The sequence below is a fragment of the Cyanistes caeruleus genome, chromosome 2 (genome assembly GCF_971803275.1).
Source record: "Cyanistes caeruleus chromosome 2, bCyaCae1.hap1.1, whole genome shotgun sequence".
In the NCBI taxonomy this organism is placed as follows: Eukaryota; Metazoa; Chordata; class Aves; order Passeriformes; family Paridae; genus Cyanistes; species Cyanistes caeruleus.
The window spans coordinates 56746648-56763519 of NC_141702.1; the positions used below are offsets into that span (position 1 = coordinate 56746648).

At 39.5% G+C, this 16872-nt stretch overlaps 1 protein-coding gene across 2 annotated transcripts in view; it reads right to left on the minus strand.

Annotated features, from left to right (window-relative positions):
* Positions 1-16872, minus strand: part of IGF2R (insulin like growth factor 2 receptor) — a 62209-nt gene that overhangs the window by 25230 nt on the left and 20107 nt on the right. For both annotated transcript variants that reach the window (XM_086877179.1, XM_086877178.1), the window contains exons 6-22: positions 16351-16471; positions 14275-14392; positions 12608-12770; positions 12268-12448; positions 11459-11562; positions 10919-11083; positions 10087-10227; positions 9572-9724; positions 8540-8671; positions 8002-8149; positions 6440-6617; positions 5796-5911; positions 5142-5304; positions 3435-3614; positions 2294-2395; positions 1343-1444; positions 498-672 (exon numbers count right to left, since the gene is read on the minus strand). In XM_086877179.1, the coding sequence (XP_086733305.1) occupies positions 498-672; positions 1343-1444; positions 2294-2395; positions 3435-3614; positions 5142-5304; positions 5796-5911; positions 6440-6617; positions 8002-8149; positions 8540-8671; positions 9572-9724; positions 10087-10227; positions 10919-11083; positions 11459-11495 (1792 nt within the window). In that variant the 5' untranslated portion in view covers positions 11496-11562; positions 12268-12448; positions 12608-12770; positions 14275-14392; positions 16351-16471. The remainder of the gene's footprint in view (positions 1-497; positions 673-1342; positions 1445-2293; positions 2396-3434; positions 3615-5141; positions 5305-5795; positions 5912-6439; positions 6618-8001; positions 8150-8539; positions 8672-9571; positions 9725-10086; positions 10228-10918; positions 11084-11458; positions 11563-12267; positions 12449-12607; positions 12771-14274; positions 14393-16350; positions 16472-16872) is intronic.

Here is a 16872-nt window from a genome sequence, read left to right on the forward strand (position 1 = left end):
TTTCAATCACTTTATCTGCAAAAGAGACTTAAAATACATGAAGTAGGTGAATATCAAGTATTAGAAGAGTAATTCAAAAAATTCCATACAAGAGACTATAAAGCTTTCTGAAAACTGACTTTCAGATATGAAACAACTTTAGAGAGCATTATCCATGAAACTGAAGCTAAAAGCTATTAATTCACTTAGAAAAAGAACCTAAGTTAATTTTGTTTTCCCAATTTGACCATCCATTTCTCCATGCAAGGACCAGTAGTTTTCATCTGCTAAGGAAAAAACTCTAGACTGCATTGAGTCACTTTCCTAGAGCACACATATTACTTAAAACTGAGCCATTACCTTCTGCATAACTTTATTTCTTCCTAAAATTTCCATATGAGCCAGCTCATTTAAGTAATTAATACCTAGCAAAACAGACCTCATTACATGAGCAAAAGAAGGAATGAAGACCACCCACACTAAGTTTTTACAATACACTGTGTATTTCCTGAACTCACCTGATTCCACACGAAGAGGACCTCTGTAGGTAAGAGTTAGAAACCCTTCACTGGATAGGTAAAGGGTTTTGTCCAATTCCAGCGGCCTCACAGGCATCAGATTTTCTCTTTCACACCCAGCAGCTGTTTTGCCATTGATTTTACCACAATACGGCAAGTGTCCACAAATGTTTAGCTAGAAGTTTTGAAAACATGTAGATGCACATAGCATTAACTGCATTAAAAAAACAAGGTCCACATTGCCATTTCTACATCAGTAAAACCCTTGTCGAGAACCATTTCAAACAACACAGTTCTCTTGCAGTCTGGAAATGACAAACTAGAATTCAGCTATAATACAGTAAGAGTATCCTCAATCTTCAGATTACAGGGTCCACAAATTCTCCCCACTAGAAATATAGGATGTGCTTCAGCAAGTTTATTCTTGGCCTAAAGATACTGTTACGGTATTATCTGTGACAGCCCAGGATTGCTGGCACATACAGATTACATTAAAAACACTGATATGAACAGACAAAATCCCTTTCTAGGCTTTCCCTGTCAATTTCTTCAGAATTAGCAGATAAATTGGTAGTACACAACAGAGTCCATAAGGAGAAAAATTGCCCCAAAAAGGCAGCCTCAAAAGTGTGGCTATCCTGTGTTCGCCAAGGACCAGAAGTTTAATGCTTTTAAGACCATCTAAGATGAAGTTATCTTTCTTTCTTTCCCTCAACCACAGTGCTTTCCTGCCAACTCATGCTTCTTAAGAGGACTGAGTGAAAGCTCCACCAAATCACTACGCAAGACAAAAAAATTCAGCAACAGCACTCATAAATGGCAGTTTGTACAGCCAAAATCCTTACCGAGAAAGTCTTCCCATTGCCAGTAACTGTATAGCCCTCCTCAGAAGCCAGTGGCTGCAGGTTGAACAGGAAGCCTGTGTCTGGATCTCGCACAGAGCAGGACTGGAAAGAAAAAAAATAAAAAAAAAATTTCTCCTTATGCATTTCTTCTGTTTAGATTTTACCCCTAACTTGTTTCAAGAACCAAAGCAGTGATTTAGACATATTCCTAAACTGCATACCAGAATACCAGAAAACAGTTCTGGCAGAAACTTCCTTCAATTCTTTTGCACATTGGTTCAATTCTTTTTTTCCTCTATCAGCCACACCAACATATCAAAGTGGAACTTAACAGATGGCATTGATCATATTAGCTAAGAGCACAGAAATTTTTACTGAGGGCTGTCTTCACAGTAATGTGTTTATGTTGAGATCTATAAAGTAGAAGCAACTGAGTAGATTTCACAGAATATTCTGCATTGGAAGGGACCCACAAAGATTATTGAGTCCAGCTCTTTAATGTATGGCTCATATGGGGATTGAACAGAGATCAAACCCTCAACCTTGTGTTATTAGCACCATGCTCCAACCAGCTGAGCTAATCTCAGGTTCTAGCGTGAAAAAAGTGAAGTCTCATCTGATGATCTCCACAAAACAAGGACAATACATTTCCTTACATATAAACTCAGTTTTACTAGCAACATACCAAGGGGATGAAATATTAAATGAAGCATTCAACAGCAAATAAACTTCTCTCAAGAGATAGCACCTGAATATTTTGGTCAGAAGTTCGACATTTCAGAAACAATAAAAAATAAAGCAGTAAGATATCACAAGATTACACATGACCAACTTAAGACTTCACTTTAGTTAGTTTTCTTCAAGAGCCATTTAAACACAGAAATCAAGAGTTCTAGAAAAAACAAATTGGACTTTGAGACTACGAAAACAATTTACATTCTCCTTTCTTACCTGAGAATCATCTTTTGTTTCCTTGATTGGGCAAGCAGCCTCAGTTTCCCATAAGAAAGTGGCCACACAATCCAGAATAGCGATAAACCGTGGGCTGCTGCTCTGGAAATAGATTGCAGAGGAAGACCAGAGTAAGCGTAATAGCTAACACGTCATGTTTGAGATTCCACCTTAGGAGAAACTGCAAGGTTCTTCTAAAAGACTTCACTACAAAGGCACACAATTCCCACCCCACTTCCCTCTCCCTGATTTTTTCTTTTGAAGGTCATCACTGAAAATTTCATCTAGTTAAACACTTACCATATCACCATGCATTAGCAAAGAACTGAATCTGACATCCAAATACTGAGATTAAATTCAATATTTAATCTAAACATGTATAATTAGATATTGTCTCTGTCTAAGCATTGAGACATTTTGGGGTGTAATACGTAGTCCATAATAAAAAATAAAAAAAATAAAAAAAAAAAAAACAAAAGTAAAGCAACAGAAGTCTGTTAGGTGAGGTAACAAGGTAACAGGAATATTAATTATATACACTTCATGTCAGTGTTTTCAGACAAAAGCAAAGCAGTTCATAACTGCTCCATGTCACAGATTTTTCACCACACCTCTTGGCTAAAGATCATGTGGGTGAGGAGAGAGTAAGACCTGCAGGTTCACAAAACCAGGAAGAACAAGTCCACACAAGCTTAAGTCTAATAATCCCCTCAGTCTATACTTCAGTATGTGGAATTGCATCCCCAAAAGCTCTATAGATTTAAGAATTCTAGAATCAACAATCTACAGAGAATGCAGAACCTAAGCCTGAGAATACACATTACAATATTTTTCCACTTTAGAGTGTCCACAATGTTTGCAGTTTTAAGTACTCATGTATTTTTCATGCTAATTAGACTAGCCTGAAATATTATAGTTCATCAAGGCTGTTAGTTTTTATCTAGTTCTTGTGTATGACAAAATACTCAGACACGTGCTTCTCTAGCATCTAAGTCAGCCTTGTTTTTACATCTCTATTTTAAACCCTCAAGAAATATCCCTTGCCACGAATCTGCTATACACTACACATTTTCATGTGGCTTCATGTTACAGGATAAGAAACCTACTATGATGAAATAACTGAAAGATCATTTGTCCTTACAAGAGTGCCCCTGGAACAGACAAAGTGGATGGTGGTGGTATAAGTAGTTGTCTTTCCATCAGCATTGATGCACACGGAGCCATTTGCATAGGTTAGAGAAACATGCCCAGGTCTTTCAATTACTAGTTCTTTGCTGGCAACACCAAGATTACTAATAGAGGTGAATTCAGAATAAGAAGCCTAGAAATAAAGAAAAGCATAAAAGCATGTCAACAACTTTTAAAAAAACAGATACAACCAAAAAGAAGATACCTACTACAATACTCTTGTACACAGGGTTGAGAGTTTTGACTATAACAAAGGTATAGAGATACCTCTACAACTCTCTCCCATTCTGTATTCAAGTTTCACATATTTAACAGACAGCTTCCACAACCAGGTATGGTTTCATTTTTGTTGTTTTTATTTTTAATACAATAGGGTGCTTATAGTACCTTAGAACACCCATCTGCATCTCCTGGGCTACGTAGCTTAGCAATTTAGGAAGGCCTAGGTCTTCTGCAGTAGGCAGAATTTATTGTAGAGCTCTTTAAAACAATGTGTGGAAGCCTCCAGATGCTCTCAGCATCAATTTTAGGGATCTGCCATGCTTAGCGAAGGCTAAAAATCACTAACAGAAACTGAAACCAGGAAGACAGTAGGTATACCAAAGTATAAAGTCATTATCACTTCAACATAACTGCTGGTTCCAAGTTTTAAGAAACTACTTTATGGCAGCAATAAACTGAAGAATATACCTCCAAAACTGCTGTCCACAGACTTCTGCCCTTTTAAATTTTTTGTAACAACTTTGCATTTAGATTGACCCAATGTGCTCACTTTTCACTCCACCATCACAAGCAGTGAAGTAACAAAGCCCTAAAGTGTATCTACATGTGAAGTAAGCAGCCTTGCACAACAAGGACTATTGCACGCACAGGGAAGGAGTAATAATCATCTCTCAAGTGCAGTACGTGACTGGCTTCAGTCGCTAACACATCCCCTTAAACAGTAAGGCAGGAAGGTGTTCTCTCTGTTTTATAGAAGGAATTAGGATGGCTTGGTGAGTCTCTAGTTCAGCTTTCCCTCTTTCCAGCGCTGAGTAGCAATGAAGTCAGGCAGTGGGCAATTGGGTTGATTCAGCCTGCCATCTGTTATCACTTCCATGATACATTGTTATACTTCAGACCAATACAAAAGTAGAAGCCCAGAACACCTACCACCCCTTTTTTTTTTTTTTTTTCTTTTAATTTACTTGGAAACATCTGCCCGATCTACCCCTCATATCCAAAGAAAGCTCAGGGAGGGCAGAAGCACAACAGAGAATCTTGAAACAAATTTTTCCACAGCTCAATCAAAAACAAGCCAGAAGCATGACAAAGTACCCAGGAGGACTGCCTGTTCCAAAAGAAATGTGTATTCCTAGTATCTGAAACTCCAGCAATTCATACAGAAGAGATGCAGTTTGTCTGCCTCTGAAACAGAGGGCAAAAAATCATGAGTTTCAAACATGACATTGCTACACTTGTAAAAATTAAAGCCTTGTTCTTTGAAGAGGATGACAGGAGCTCTACCATTTTGCTATAGTTATACAACCATTACGGTACACAGAATATCCCTTTACACAAGGAGTCAGAATTCACATGGCTGTCTTAATCTCACCCACATCTGTTTCAATCTCACTCATGTGGCAAACCAGCTCTGAGTTGGGATGGAAAGGGTACTCACAGAAGTATGCCTATACGCCATCTGACAGACAGACGCTCGCCGGTCACATCCTGGGACAGCAATCAGGGGTCGACAGACATTTATGTAGTACTTCTTGTACTCACTTGGTCTTGAATTATCCATGGCATACCAGTTTTCACCTCTCTTCTCAGATTTTGCTAATCTGAGCAGAAAGAGAAAGTTCTGCTCTAAGAACACACATTCTTCATAGAATCCCTCTAGCTTTCTCAGTCTTGAGAAACAAAGCAACCCTAAGGCATTCCCCACTAACTTTTCCCCTTCATCTTTAAGTGCTACAATTAGAAAGAATACTCCTGGGATACAGAGCTTTCTCAGTCTTGAGAAACAAAGCAACCCTAAGGCATTCCCCACTAACTTTTCCCCTTCATCTTTAAGTGCTACAATTAGAAAGAATACTCCTGGGATACAGAGCACAGCTAACAAGGTAACATGCTTTTATAAGCAAAACCATCCCAAAAAGTCAATTTACATCCTGGGAGGAGGCAAGTCAACATATTAGAGGGATTTCAACATACTTGCAGTCAAGACCGTCACAACAGGTAAAACTTCTGGTGCTGTCTGCACAGCAAACCAACCTCAGCCAGAACACCAAACTAGAATAGCTAAGTTACAATGCATGTGTCACTTTCCTACCTTGACAAGTCATATTGGTCCATGGTGTCGCGATCTGTCACAACACATTCCAGCGGAATATCTGGACAAGCATGCTCAGTGTACCACCTGAAGTTGTAGGTATAGTTATCTTCTTTCTACAAATGAGCAGAATAGGTCAGAGGCTTTCCACACTGATAATTTTGTGACTCACAGCTACTTCTTTATATGTCAAGCTTGCTATCTCCCCTTGGTTTTGGGATATACCTTCTCAGACTGACTTGTGTTGGTCTGTCCTGTTATAGATCTTGTCATTCCCTATGTCACCAAAAATGCTCTTGCCAACAAAACCTGCTCTGGTTCTGTTAAACTGCTGTCTGCTGTTTACACAGTTCTACCATTTGTTACTTGTCAGCCAGTTTGTTTTTTTGCCAGCTAGAAACACAAGATGATCAAAAGCACTAATAATTACAGGGCCCAGGGATTAAAGGAGGCTTACTGTTCACTGGTGAAGGAAAGCTTTATGGTTACAACAGGAGTCAAGTATACCAAGAGAACTATCTCTTTTAGTCTACTTTATAGATACTGGATATTTCCACACATAACACTCTGCTTATATTGACCTAATAGCTATTGTCAATATTTTAGGATGGAGATCCTTCCTTTCTTCATGCAGAACTTCTTACCTGATACTCAGGTTGACCTATTCCAGCATCACGGTCACACAGGAAAGTTATAAGGGTAGAGCGCTGTGTTTTATTCTCATTGTTGTATGCTGTACCATTTTTGTAGGTCAACTGAATCAGGCCATCGTAATAGGAAAGTTTGGAACTGGGCAGTCCAAGACTCCAAAACTGATCCTTACTAGAAAAGAAAAATTGAGTTTTGAGAGTGAACAGAGTACAAAATTAATTGTCTCTAAGAGAAGTCTTACAAATAGTAGCCACGTACATTTATACAAGACACCATAAGATGACATAATAATTAAATAAGGTCGATTAGACCTCAGTGAGCTGGAATAAAAAGAACACAGCCAAAAGGAAACTTAACAGATGTTCTCCCTTGAAAAGGAAAAGGAGTTACATATTGCTTAGATATTTAGAAAACTTTAATACCCCCTTCTCTAAAAGGGTGACAATAACATCAAGTTCTCATTCTCCAAAGCAGAAGTCAAACTACAGACTTGGAGTCATCTTGGGGTCAAACTGGCCTCATCCTATTACATATAGGCAGTGAAGACCTAGCACTGCACAACAGCTCTCTGCTAGGTATTGGCTTTGGTTCAGGAGTGTTTCTTCACTCTGACTTCACTTTGACTCTATCAGACCTAGACTGATTATATTGCTCTGAAGAACATTTTTAGGGTCTGCAGTGAGCTGTCCTTGGCTGGAGTGTAACTCAGAGCCAGCTCAAGTACAGCTGCAGGCATTTGCACTGTACCCCATCTCTGGCAGCAGGCTGACCTGGAACCTGAAATTAACAGATACTGCCTCAGACATAGTCTGTAGGAGGCAAAAGCAATGATGCTGTCAGAGCAGCAGTACACATTGGGACCATGTCTGCAACAGCCCATTTAGTGAGGGAGATCATAAAATTGTTAAGGTTGGAAAAGACCTCCCAGATCATCAAGTCCAACCATCAGCTTAGCATCACCACCATATTTTTACCACTGAACCATGTCCTCAAGTCCACACATTTTTTGAACACTTCCAGGGATGGCAATTCCACCATTTCCTTGGGCAACCTGTTCCATTGCAGGCCTTTCCATGAAGCAACTTTTCCTACTATCTAATCTAAACCTCCACTGGAACAGCCAGAGGCCATATGGTACAACATCCAAGCTCTGGGCTTCACCTCTACCTAAGGCAGCCCCTGCTTATCCCAGGCACAGCAAGCTCACATTGTTTAGGCAAGCTCTTGGAACACAGCTGACCCTCCAACTCTGGATTGCAGGTTGCCTTAATACAGCTGCAGCAGTTAATCTAGAGTTTACAGTCCCTATGGATAACAAAAGGGAGAGCAACAGGCACATTCCATCTCACAAGTTAGCTGTAAGCAAGATTACATATATGTGCACTCAGCTCGAAACAGCTGGCAGTGTAATTACTGCAAATTATATGCTAATTACCTGAATCTATTACAGGTAACCCAGTAATTACTTTACATACAAATTGTTCATTGCTGCACATGAACGACACATCATGCAACAAGGGATCTTCTCCTACAGACAACAGAATTAGTTACTCACCTTTGTGTTACTTGGCAAGCTGCTGATTTTGTGTGACAAAGGTCATCAGGCAGACTGCCACAGATGCTTATGTGAAAAAAGTACTCCACAGTATTAACTGTATAGAAAGGTTTTGCCTTGGCCAGAGGTGATAAATCAAAAGAGAAGCCTAATCAGGAAGGAATAAACTTTATCAGTTCAATTTTGTCCTGATATCTCTCACAGGTTTTGTTTCAGTCAGTCTAGTCAGGCTAGTTCACCTCCCCCTGAATAAGTCTCCTTCTATGTAATTGCTATTCCAGAAACAAAATGGACAAACTAAAAGCATTGTTTCTTATACAGAGAGATTTACTTTAGTAAAATACATCTATTTTCCTACATTCACTAGGGGAGTATTAAGTTCATGTTGTTCTGATCTTCCATATGCATGCACTTAAAACTGTGGGTGCTTAGCATTAGGCTGCTAATCACTTTGCTCTCGAGTATCATAAGGACTTACTTGTTGTGGTATAAGTTCTATCACTAATGACCTTTTGATTTGCTGAACAGAAATACATACCTGCCTGAGGATCAGACACCTGACAGTCATCTCCTTCAGCTTTAGACAGGACACATGCAGCAGCAGTATACCAGTCAAATGCATATGAACACTCACGCTCGGCCATCAAGATTGGAGCACTTTCTAGATCACCTGGTATCACAAGAGCAACGTGTTACACATACAGCCAGCCAGGCTGCCAACAGGAACTAGGAATCTACCCCTAAGAAACTAATTTATCTTCAAAAACAGACAAAGAACTGTGAAAGTATCTGCTCTTTGGAAATGGAACCAAAATTATTTTTCACTAAGTCTTTGCATCCATCCTCCCCAAAATAAAAGCTTACCCCAGAAGTAAAGGTGGAGGGCTCAATCTGTTCCTGAGAACTATCACAATATTTGAAAAAATGTCTACTTTGATAAACAAAACTGGTGTTTTACTACAAAGCAATAGCTGTATTAGTAAACAGTGCAAAATCTTATCCTCATAGCCAGCACACTTGCAAGTTTCAACTTCCTCAGGCTGAGGTAGAGGAACACATGTTTTCTATTTTCCTGAGAGACAGTTAACTAGTGGGCTATTATAATCAACACTAACAATATTAACTTCTGCAAATGTTTCTGCCTTTCATAAACTACCAGCAGTTTAGATACAATCCATATTTTTTGGAAAAGAAGGCTAAAGTATCTGACCTCAGTTCAGAATTACTCTTTCCCATCAAGACAATCTAGAGAAATAAAGTGTTTCATATAGCTTCCAGATATTTGTGGAGTTTTAAACACTTAAGCATACTTTAATCATGTTTTAATCACGAAGATTCTTATTTCAAGAGACTTACTTCAGGAGTTTTTAAAGACTGCTTGCATAAAAGGTAAACAGAACTAAATACCTGCAATTACATTTTCATCATCCTTGAAGCCGATGCTTCAAGGTTTTGCATAGAAAGAGACAGAAGATAAGAGCACATACTAACACTTAGCACTCATGTCTGGGTTTATTAGATGGCCTTCAGTTTTTAACTGGATCAATGAACAGGATGTGGATGTTCTCACCTGGTCTGCATATTAGAGTGATGACCGTTTGGATTTTTTCTTTTTCTTTAGAAGGACAGCTGTCTCCATTTGAATAGATAAGTTGAATATTTTCTCCAACCTTTTTTGGAGAAGATACAAATGTTCCAAGATTCTTACTGTTGTTTTGCTTATCTGTAAAGACAGTAAATATAGAACTTTTGTTTCTCTGAAAAGAAGTGAAGCTTCTGTTAGATACTAAGACTTTCCACTTGTCAAGTTAACAAGAAAACATCATAAGGAGCTTGATCTTACCTTGTCAAACCATGCTACAAAGCCTATGGCTCTTTAGTTAGAAAGAGCTGCTTACATTCCTTCTTCAAGCATTTCTGAGATCACAAGGGAAACATGGTCCTAACTTCTGTTTCCTCAAATAAATGAAGGCACTCAGAACAACCAACCCCATCTGTACAGGAGGTGCCAAGCCTTCAGAGGCTTAAAAAAACAATGAACCAAAAAAACTCCATAAACACCACCAACAAAAGCCCCTGACTCACCTACAGAGCAAATAGCAGCACCATCTGAACAGTTGAGAGCCCCTCCTTTCTTCCACACTTTATGGCAGACATTGATGTAGTAATGTTTCCTTCCTACCTCTGAAAAGCTACTGTCCACAGCTTCCCAGTTCTGGGCTGACTCTGAAATATAGAGGGTTGTTAAGAACAAGTCATCTGGCTAAATTATTCCAGCATCTCCATGCCAAAATGCCTTTTATTATAAAGTATCCCACTGTGTGATGACCTCTCCTTCAGAGCATCCCCCAGCATACAGAAGCCCTGATTTTAGCTCTATTCCCCCACCAGCTCAGATTACCACCTGCATCAGTCTCATGAAGCCACAGCTGCCAAATCCTACCATTTTTGGATGAGTCCAAAGGTATCCCCTTTGCACAAGACACTGGGTGGAAGCTGCTGACCCAGGTGGTTCCTGACTGGTACAGGCTGCCCAGACAGATGGTGGATGCCCCCTCCCTGGAAGTGTTCAAGGCCAGGCTGGATGCGGCTTTGAACCCTGGTCTAGTGGAAGGTGTGACTGCCCCTGACAGAGGATTCAGGCCACATGATTTTTAATGGTCCCTTCCAAGTCAAACTGTGATTCTGTGACTTAAAACCACTTAAGATGGCAGCAACCAAGGCTGCCAAGGTTATGGACATGGCTACTTTCATAAGTCTCTCAGTCTGTTTGGAAAGAGGAAAGCAAACACTAGCATCCCAGAAATTCACTATGAACAACAAAAGCTGACTAATATTCAGCTGAAGAATTGCACTGGAGATGTCATGTAAACTCAGGACTGTGAAAGTAACTGAAAGCTAGTTTTTATTGCCATACCTGAACTGCGGATAAGAGGTGACAAGTCATAGTGTTTTCTCTGATCAGTAACTCTGCAAAGGATATCTTTTTTCTCTTTAACACATGCATATTTTGTATCCCAAGTAAAAAAATAGGTGCAGTCAACTTCACCGGTGAATACTGGAGTTCCTCTACCATCATTACCTTAACATAGAAAACAGATGAACAGATATAAGGTTTCTAGTGGGGGAAGGGGAGAAAAGCAAGGAGACTTCGGGACTAGCAATGAGCAAGGAAGACAAAAAGTCCTTTTGCTGCAGAGAACTTGCATTTCTGTTTAACATTGGGTAAGAAAAAAGGCTCTTTTTTACTTTCATCTTCTCAATCATCAGTGTAAATTTAGACTAGCAGTGCTACTACACAGCACATCCTGCCAGTCATCTAAATTATTGCTTAATGTAATAATATTTATTTCTTGTGTTAGCTATGGCTCAAAGCAAGCATTCATTTGAACATAAGGTCTACTTGCAAGCATGGGAGCAAACTTTGAGCAGAGCTGTCACAGCTTGCTAAACTCACCTGCTGTTTCATTGCACTCGAAGTTTATGACAGTCATTCTCTGAAAGCCGGAACTACATGCATCCCCATTCGGATAAATTAAAGTGAGATCCCCATCAGAGTATCTGAGTAAGAAGTCAGTTTTAGATAGAAATGAGGGGTCAGACAATCACCACAATCACAGAAATCAGTGTTCTTCACATAACATTCTTGTTCATTTATTAATTGTCTCACTCCAAGGGAAAACAAATACTAGTTCAACATCATTACTGACAGTTCTACAGCATCCACTGATTTTTCTGATCACTTTCCATTAATTCCTGTAGAGATTAAAAAATGCTCTAAGTCTCTTCTAGGTATGGTGGGATATCTAGTCCCACTAGTTTATTGTGTGTCTGTTTCTGCAAGAGAAGGAAGTCATGCTTCCTGGAAGATCACTGCAACAAACCTGTCACAAACAAAATGGAAGATTGTAGATACATTAATCAATCTCTGCTTTACAATCTCATGCAAACTATTGTCCCTAAATGCCACTTGGGAATCAGCTTCTTCTGATACTGCTTTACATGTAAAAAGAAGGACAACAGGCAGTGCAGCACAATCTCCAACTGGGACAACCAAGTCAGTGGATGTCTTCCTGTCTAGACAATGGCCTCTGCCAACCTCACTGGCTCCTCTGCTTGCTAATGCTATTCTGCATTTTTCTAACAAATAAGTGAGCAAAAATGCTTGAATTTTGTATCAATTGTTGATTACATGACAAGCAAGCATCAAAGCAGGCAACAAAGACCAATCAGACCAGTTAGCAGGGCTAAGGAGCATTTACACACCTTAGGGTTTGGTTCGCAAATCTTCCTGCCACTTTTTGCTGGTAATTTGAAAGTTTTACTTGGCAAGACGAAATGTATCCTGTATCATCCTTGCAGTTACCTGCAGCGGTTTCCCCACATACATTCAAGTAGTAGTAATACTCCTCTTTGTCATCTTTGGCTGTATATGGTGTGACATATTCTGAATGAATAAAAGACAAAATATGTTTTTAGCACACATCAGGACAGACATGAAACTCCAAACATCAACAGAGGACATTTTTTCTGCCCGTAAATAAGAATGCAAAACTGGCTAGTAAAAACCACAAAAAAAACCAAAAAAAAAAAATATTGAGCTTACCTGAATATAGATTAAGTGGACTTAAATCAATGGAGATATCATGTTGCTCATTAGTCAGACGACAGTTCTTACTCTCCAGGTAATCCCTGTGACAGGCATACTCAGTAACCCACTCAATTTCGTACCGGCAGTTAGTTTTTGCTGTAAGTTTGGGACCTGCACTCTAAAACAGAAGTGAAGAGAATTTAAATTATAAGTAGACTTACTTGAAATATAATCTTTAAAGCAATAGTGTCACATTCCTTTAAGATCAGTAACAACGACTTCACCTCTAAATTACTTAAAATGTGCAAATATTGTTTCTAGCCTCTCAGAAACAGGTGTTGAAAAGAAATAAAACAGGTCTTATAAATGATGTGGCAAAATATTACAAATCTAAGCAGAAGTAAAGCATCAGACATTAGCAGGGCCAGACATTAGCAGAAGGACAGCAGAAGTAACAGTACTTCTAAAAGTACTTTTCCTTAATGTGTCAGAAAAAGCAGAGATGTGAGCCCAAATGGCCTAAGCCTGGATTGTGATTGCCTCAGAGAAGTCCTCAGTGCAGGGAATAGAAGTCAAACATTCTCCAAAGGCAAAGCAGACTTTCAGACACTGGTGTTTTAGCAACGTTGATTCCCTCGGTTCAAATCATCATATAGACATTTGATAACCCTTTAGCCAACACTTCTGTCAGATGAGTTTTCTGTAGTGATACATTTTTGAATGAAGCAGTAGTCTCGCTTTTCCTCACTTTCAAGTGAAACATTAGAAATTCAAATTGTTCCATAAATCTGCATTTATGCCATCCACTGGAACAACTGATAGATACACAGGTATCAGGTAAGTTACAGGCACAAGTACCATCAGTAATATTACTTATACTACAACAGTGCATAAGTGACAGTAGACAAGCTGTGTTTATTTCTGCAGCAACAAGAATGAAGTGCAGTCCTATCAGATGCAGGACTAAACATTAAACCATTAGCCAGATGAGCATTCCCTCTTCACAAACCTTCAACAAAAAGCATCACTATATGAAATGGCAGAGCATTAGCAATTGCCCAATTCAAGGAGTGTAGCCTGCTCACATTACCCAGCATCATACTGAAGTGACTGTCACACTGCATTCAGGTTAGGCTGAAACACTGTCCAGCATAAACTGAATTGCTACTGAAAGCTACTGATTTTACTTAAAAACAACTCATGAGCCTACTTAGTATGTGACAGACTCCAGCCATGCAATGACACTTGCTAGCTACCTTTTTTTCCCTGAGGAATAACAGATTAATAAAGAAACCAAGAAACAGGCAACAGCTATAAGCATACCCAGCCTGACTGAAGAGGAAGAGCTCTCATTATTAGTATGCAAAGCTTTGTGCCACAATGTACCTGGGATTAACTCTACACTAAGCCCATCCCAATGCTTACAGGAAAGCCTGGAACCTGTAAAGGGACAACCAAATTCACTGATACAAGAGACAACACACTCCTGGGGAAATTTTATTCAAGTTCTTGCTATTTCTTAAGTTCTAGAAGACTTTAAGAGTATATCTAGAATCTCACACTCTTCACAAGCTACAAGCCAGGAATACTTAAGCTCTCTTCAGCTCTGAATAAAAATGAAAGATAATGCACACAAAACTTAAAGACCAACCAGTTAACACGAAGTAAAACATTGAAGTTACCTCTTCTCCCCTCTTTGATGGACAAACAAAAGTGATTGTCACTGCTGGATTGTGGCCTAGGCAGAAGCCTGGCCTTTCTTCATCATCCTGGTATTGTCTCTCATAACTCAATACAAGCCTAGAAATAGAAAACAACAAACCAAAAGGACAATTAAGATACCACACTGTACAGAATAAGGATATTCTTGAAACACTCAATCTTCGCTAGACATACAGGCACAATATACCAACGTAGCCCTGCTCCTGAAAACAACTTTTACAGAGATCCTCATTCCTTTAATCATAAGAGTTAATTAAAAATTAAAATTAAAATACTCCAAGCAAAATTACTTAATACAGTATCTTCTGGTACCCTATTTAAGACTACACTGAATGCCTTGCAATTCACATCGTAGCAAGGATTTAGCTGATAATCACAGGAACACAGAATAATCGCAGTTTTCCGCTCAAAACTCCTGCTGGAGAGCAGATATGGCAAATATTCTTGCAATTTTTGAAAGCAATGCCCACTTCGTGTTTTGCCACATTCCTGTACTTTATCATCTTTCTACATATAAATTCTTTCCATTCTGCCCCCCAGAATTAACAGCAAAATGAACTCATCGGCAAATTGACAGGAGCAAGGCAACTGGGTCAGATCAGGTGAAGCAGGAGTGGGAGAATAAAACATGGTAATTATCTGACAGGGAGAGACAAATAGCAAGATGACTTGGATGAGAGAACAAGAAGATCACCACAACTTCCCAGCTATGCATTATTATTCTATGCAGTTTAACAGGCAGAAGACAACAGCTCCCAGAGCAGTGACACTCTGGCTTCATATAAGCCACACCTCCAGCTGGCCCCTCTGTACCTCAGGACACAGATTTCCAATCATCTTACTCCTTCCCAGGCCACCCTGGTCTGATAGAACACATACAGTGAATATTCCTGAAGCACCAAAGAGCTCTTCAATCTTAGCAGGGGTAAGCTTGCTAGTACTTTTCTAGAGCACTAATTGCACTTCAGTATGAGAATAAGCTTGTACTTCCTCAAATGTAAGCTACTGCCTTGGCACAGAACACCTCAGTCACTTGTTTCATGCTGGGAAAAAGCCCTGCTGGAGGAAAAGTCCTCTCTTCCTGGAAAAAGGACTAACAATTTCATTTTCAAACCAAAATAAAACCCTCAACTTCACCACAGACAGGTGATATTCTCCCTGTTATTAATTTATTCTGCTTGTTTTCTTCAGCAGGTGTCTTAAACAAAGAGTACTGCAGAAATCAATATGGGTACTAATGATGCTACAGACAAGGCAAGCAGGCTCAGATGATTTGAAGCTCAGAAATACCAGCATGCTAAGTTCCCTGAGCTACATAACTTCATTTGGGTGGTGTTTTCTCATGCTCGTAATGGTTTTCTTTGGTTGTTGGTGGAGTTTTTTTGTGGTGGGGTGGTTTTTAGGGGGCTTTTTGGCTGTTCATTTTTTTAAAATTTATTTTGGGTTTTTTTTGCTTTTTTGTTGGTTTGGGTATTTTTACATCAAGCTATACTTAAAACACAAAAGGCAGTAAACAGGAGCATCATCAAGAAACATTTCTTGTAATTCCAGCTCTAACCACCACAAGGAACACTAAGTCTTGCACTGCTTATCTATTTGTTCTGTTAGGAGTTCATTATTGAAAAAGAAAAAAAAACCCCACAAAGGCAACATCTGGTCCTATTCTCAACTTTTAAAGTACTTCTGGGGAATAGAGTGAGCCAAAAGCAGTGCACAAGCTCCCAGTGAACACTTACCCTGTGGGCCCTCAGACAGTAGGCAGACAGGACCAAAGCTTACTCTACTGCTTGTGGGCCGAGTGCAATTCTGTAAAAAGGAGTCTCTCACAACAAAGGAGAAAATTTGATCTGTTATGGCAGTACCACAGAACACCTGAGAGACTCCTCTGATGGTATTTTTTAATAGTCTTTGCTAATGCTTCAACACTGAAGAGGTTTTAACATTAAGTTTTAGGAGACTCATCTGTTACCAAGAGTGTTGTTTCCAGGGCAGAAGACTGAAGTGTCCACAGAAGTATTACCACAAAAATTGCATACCTGTTTTTGTCTTGAAGCTTCAGCTGCTCCTTTGGACGGCCAACATCATACGCCACACCATCATGTAACAAGCAAGCAGCACTGCCAGCAGGGCACTTTCTGGTCTCTCCCCTTGAACTTCCTGATTATAGCACATAGAAAAGAAGTTATAGGACTGTGCTTTGAAGTCCTGCTCCACCTGAAGTATCTTGCCATTTTATCTGCGGGTTCTTCTAAAATTAGCTCTAAAGAACAAGTTACATTAAAATGTGAAACTGACAAGACAAAACCTGGAGTGCTTGTGGTAATTTGTGCTGCCCTGGTTGGGGACAGTAAATTCATCCTTCCTGACAAAGTAGCTGCAGCTAGTTGCTAGTACAGCTGCTGGATATACAGGGCTTTGAAAACTCCCGTAAGTGTGCCAAGTATTTCCTTTCTTTTCCCCACAACCAAGTAACAGGTAACTCCTTCTTATAGGGAAGGCTTTATCCCCTTCTTATTTTCTTACTAACCATCTAATTCAAAGCTGTCAGCAAAAAAATT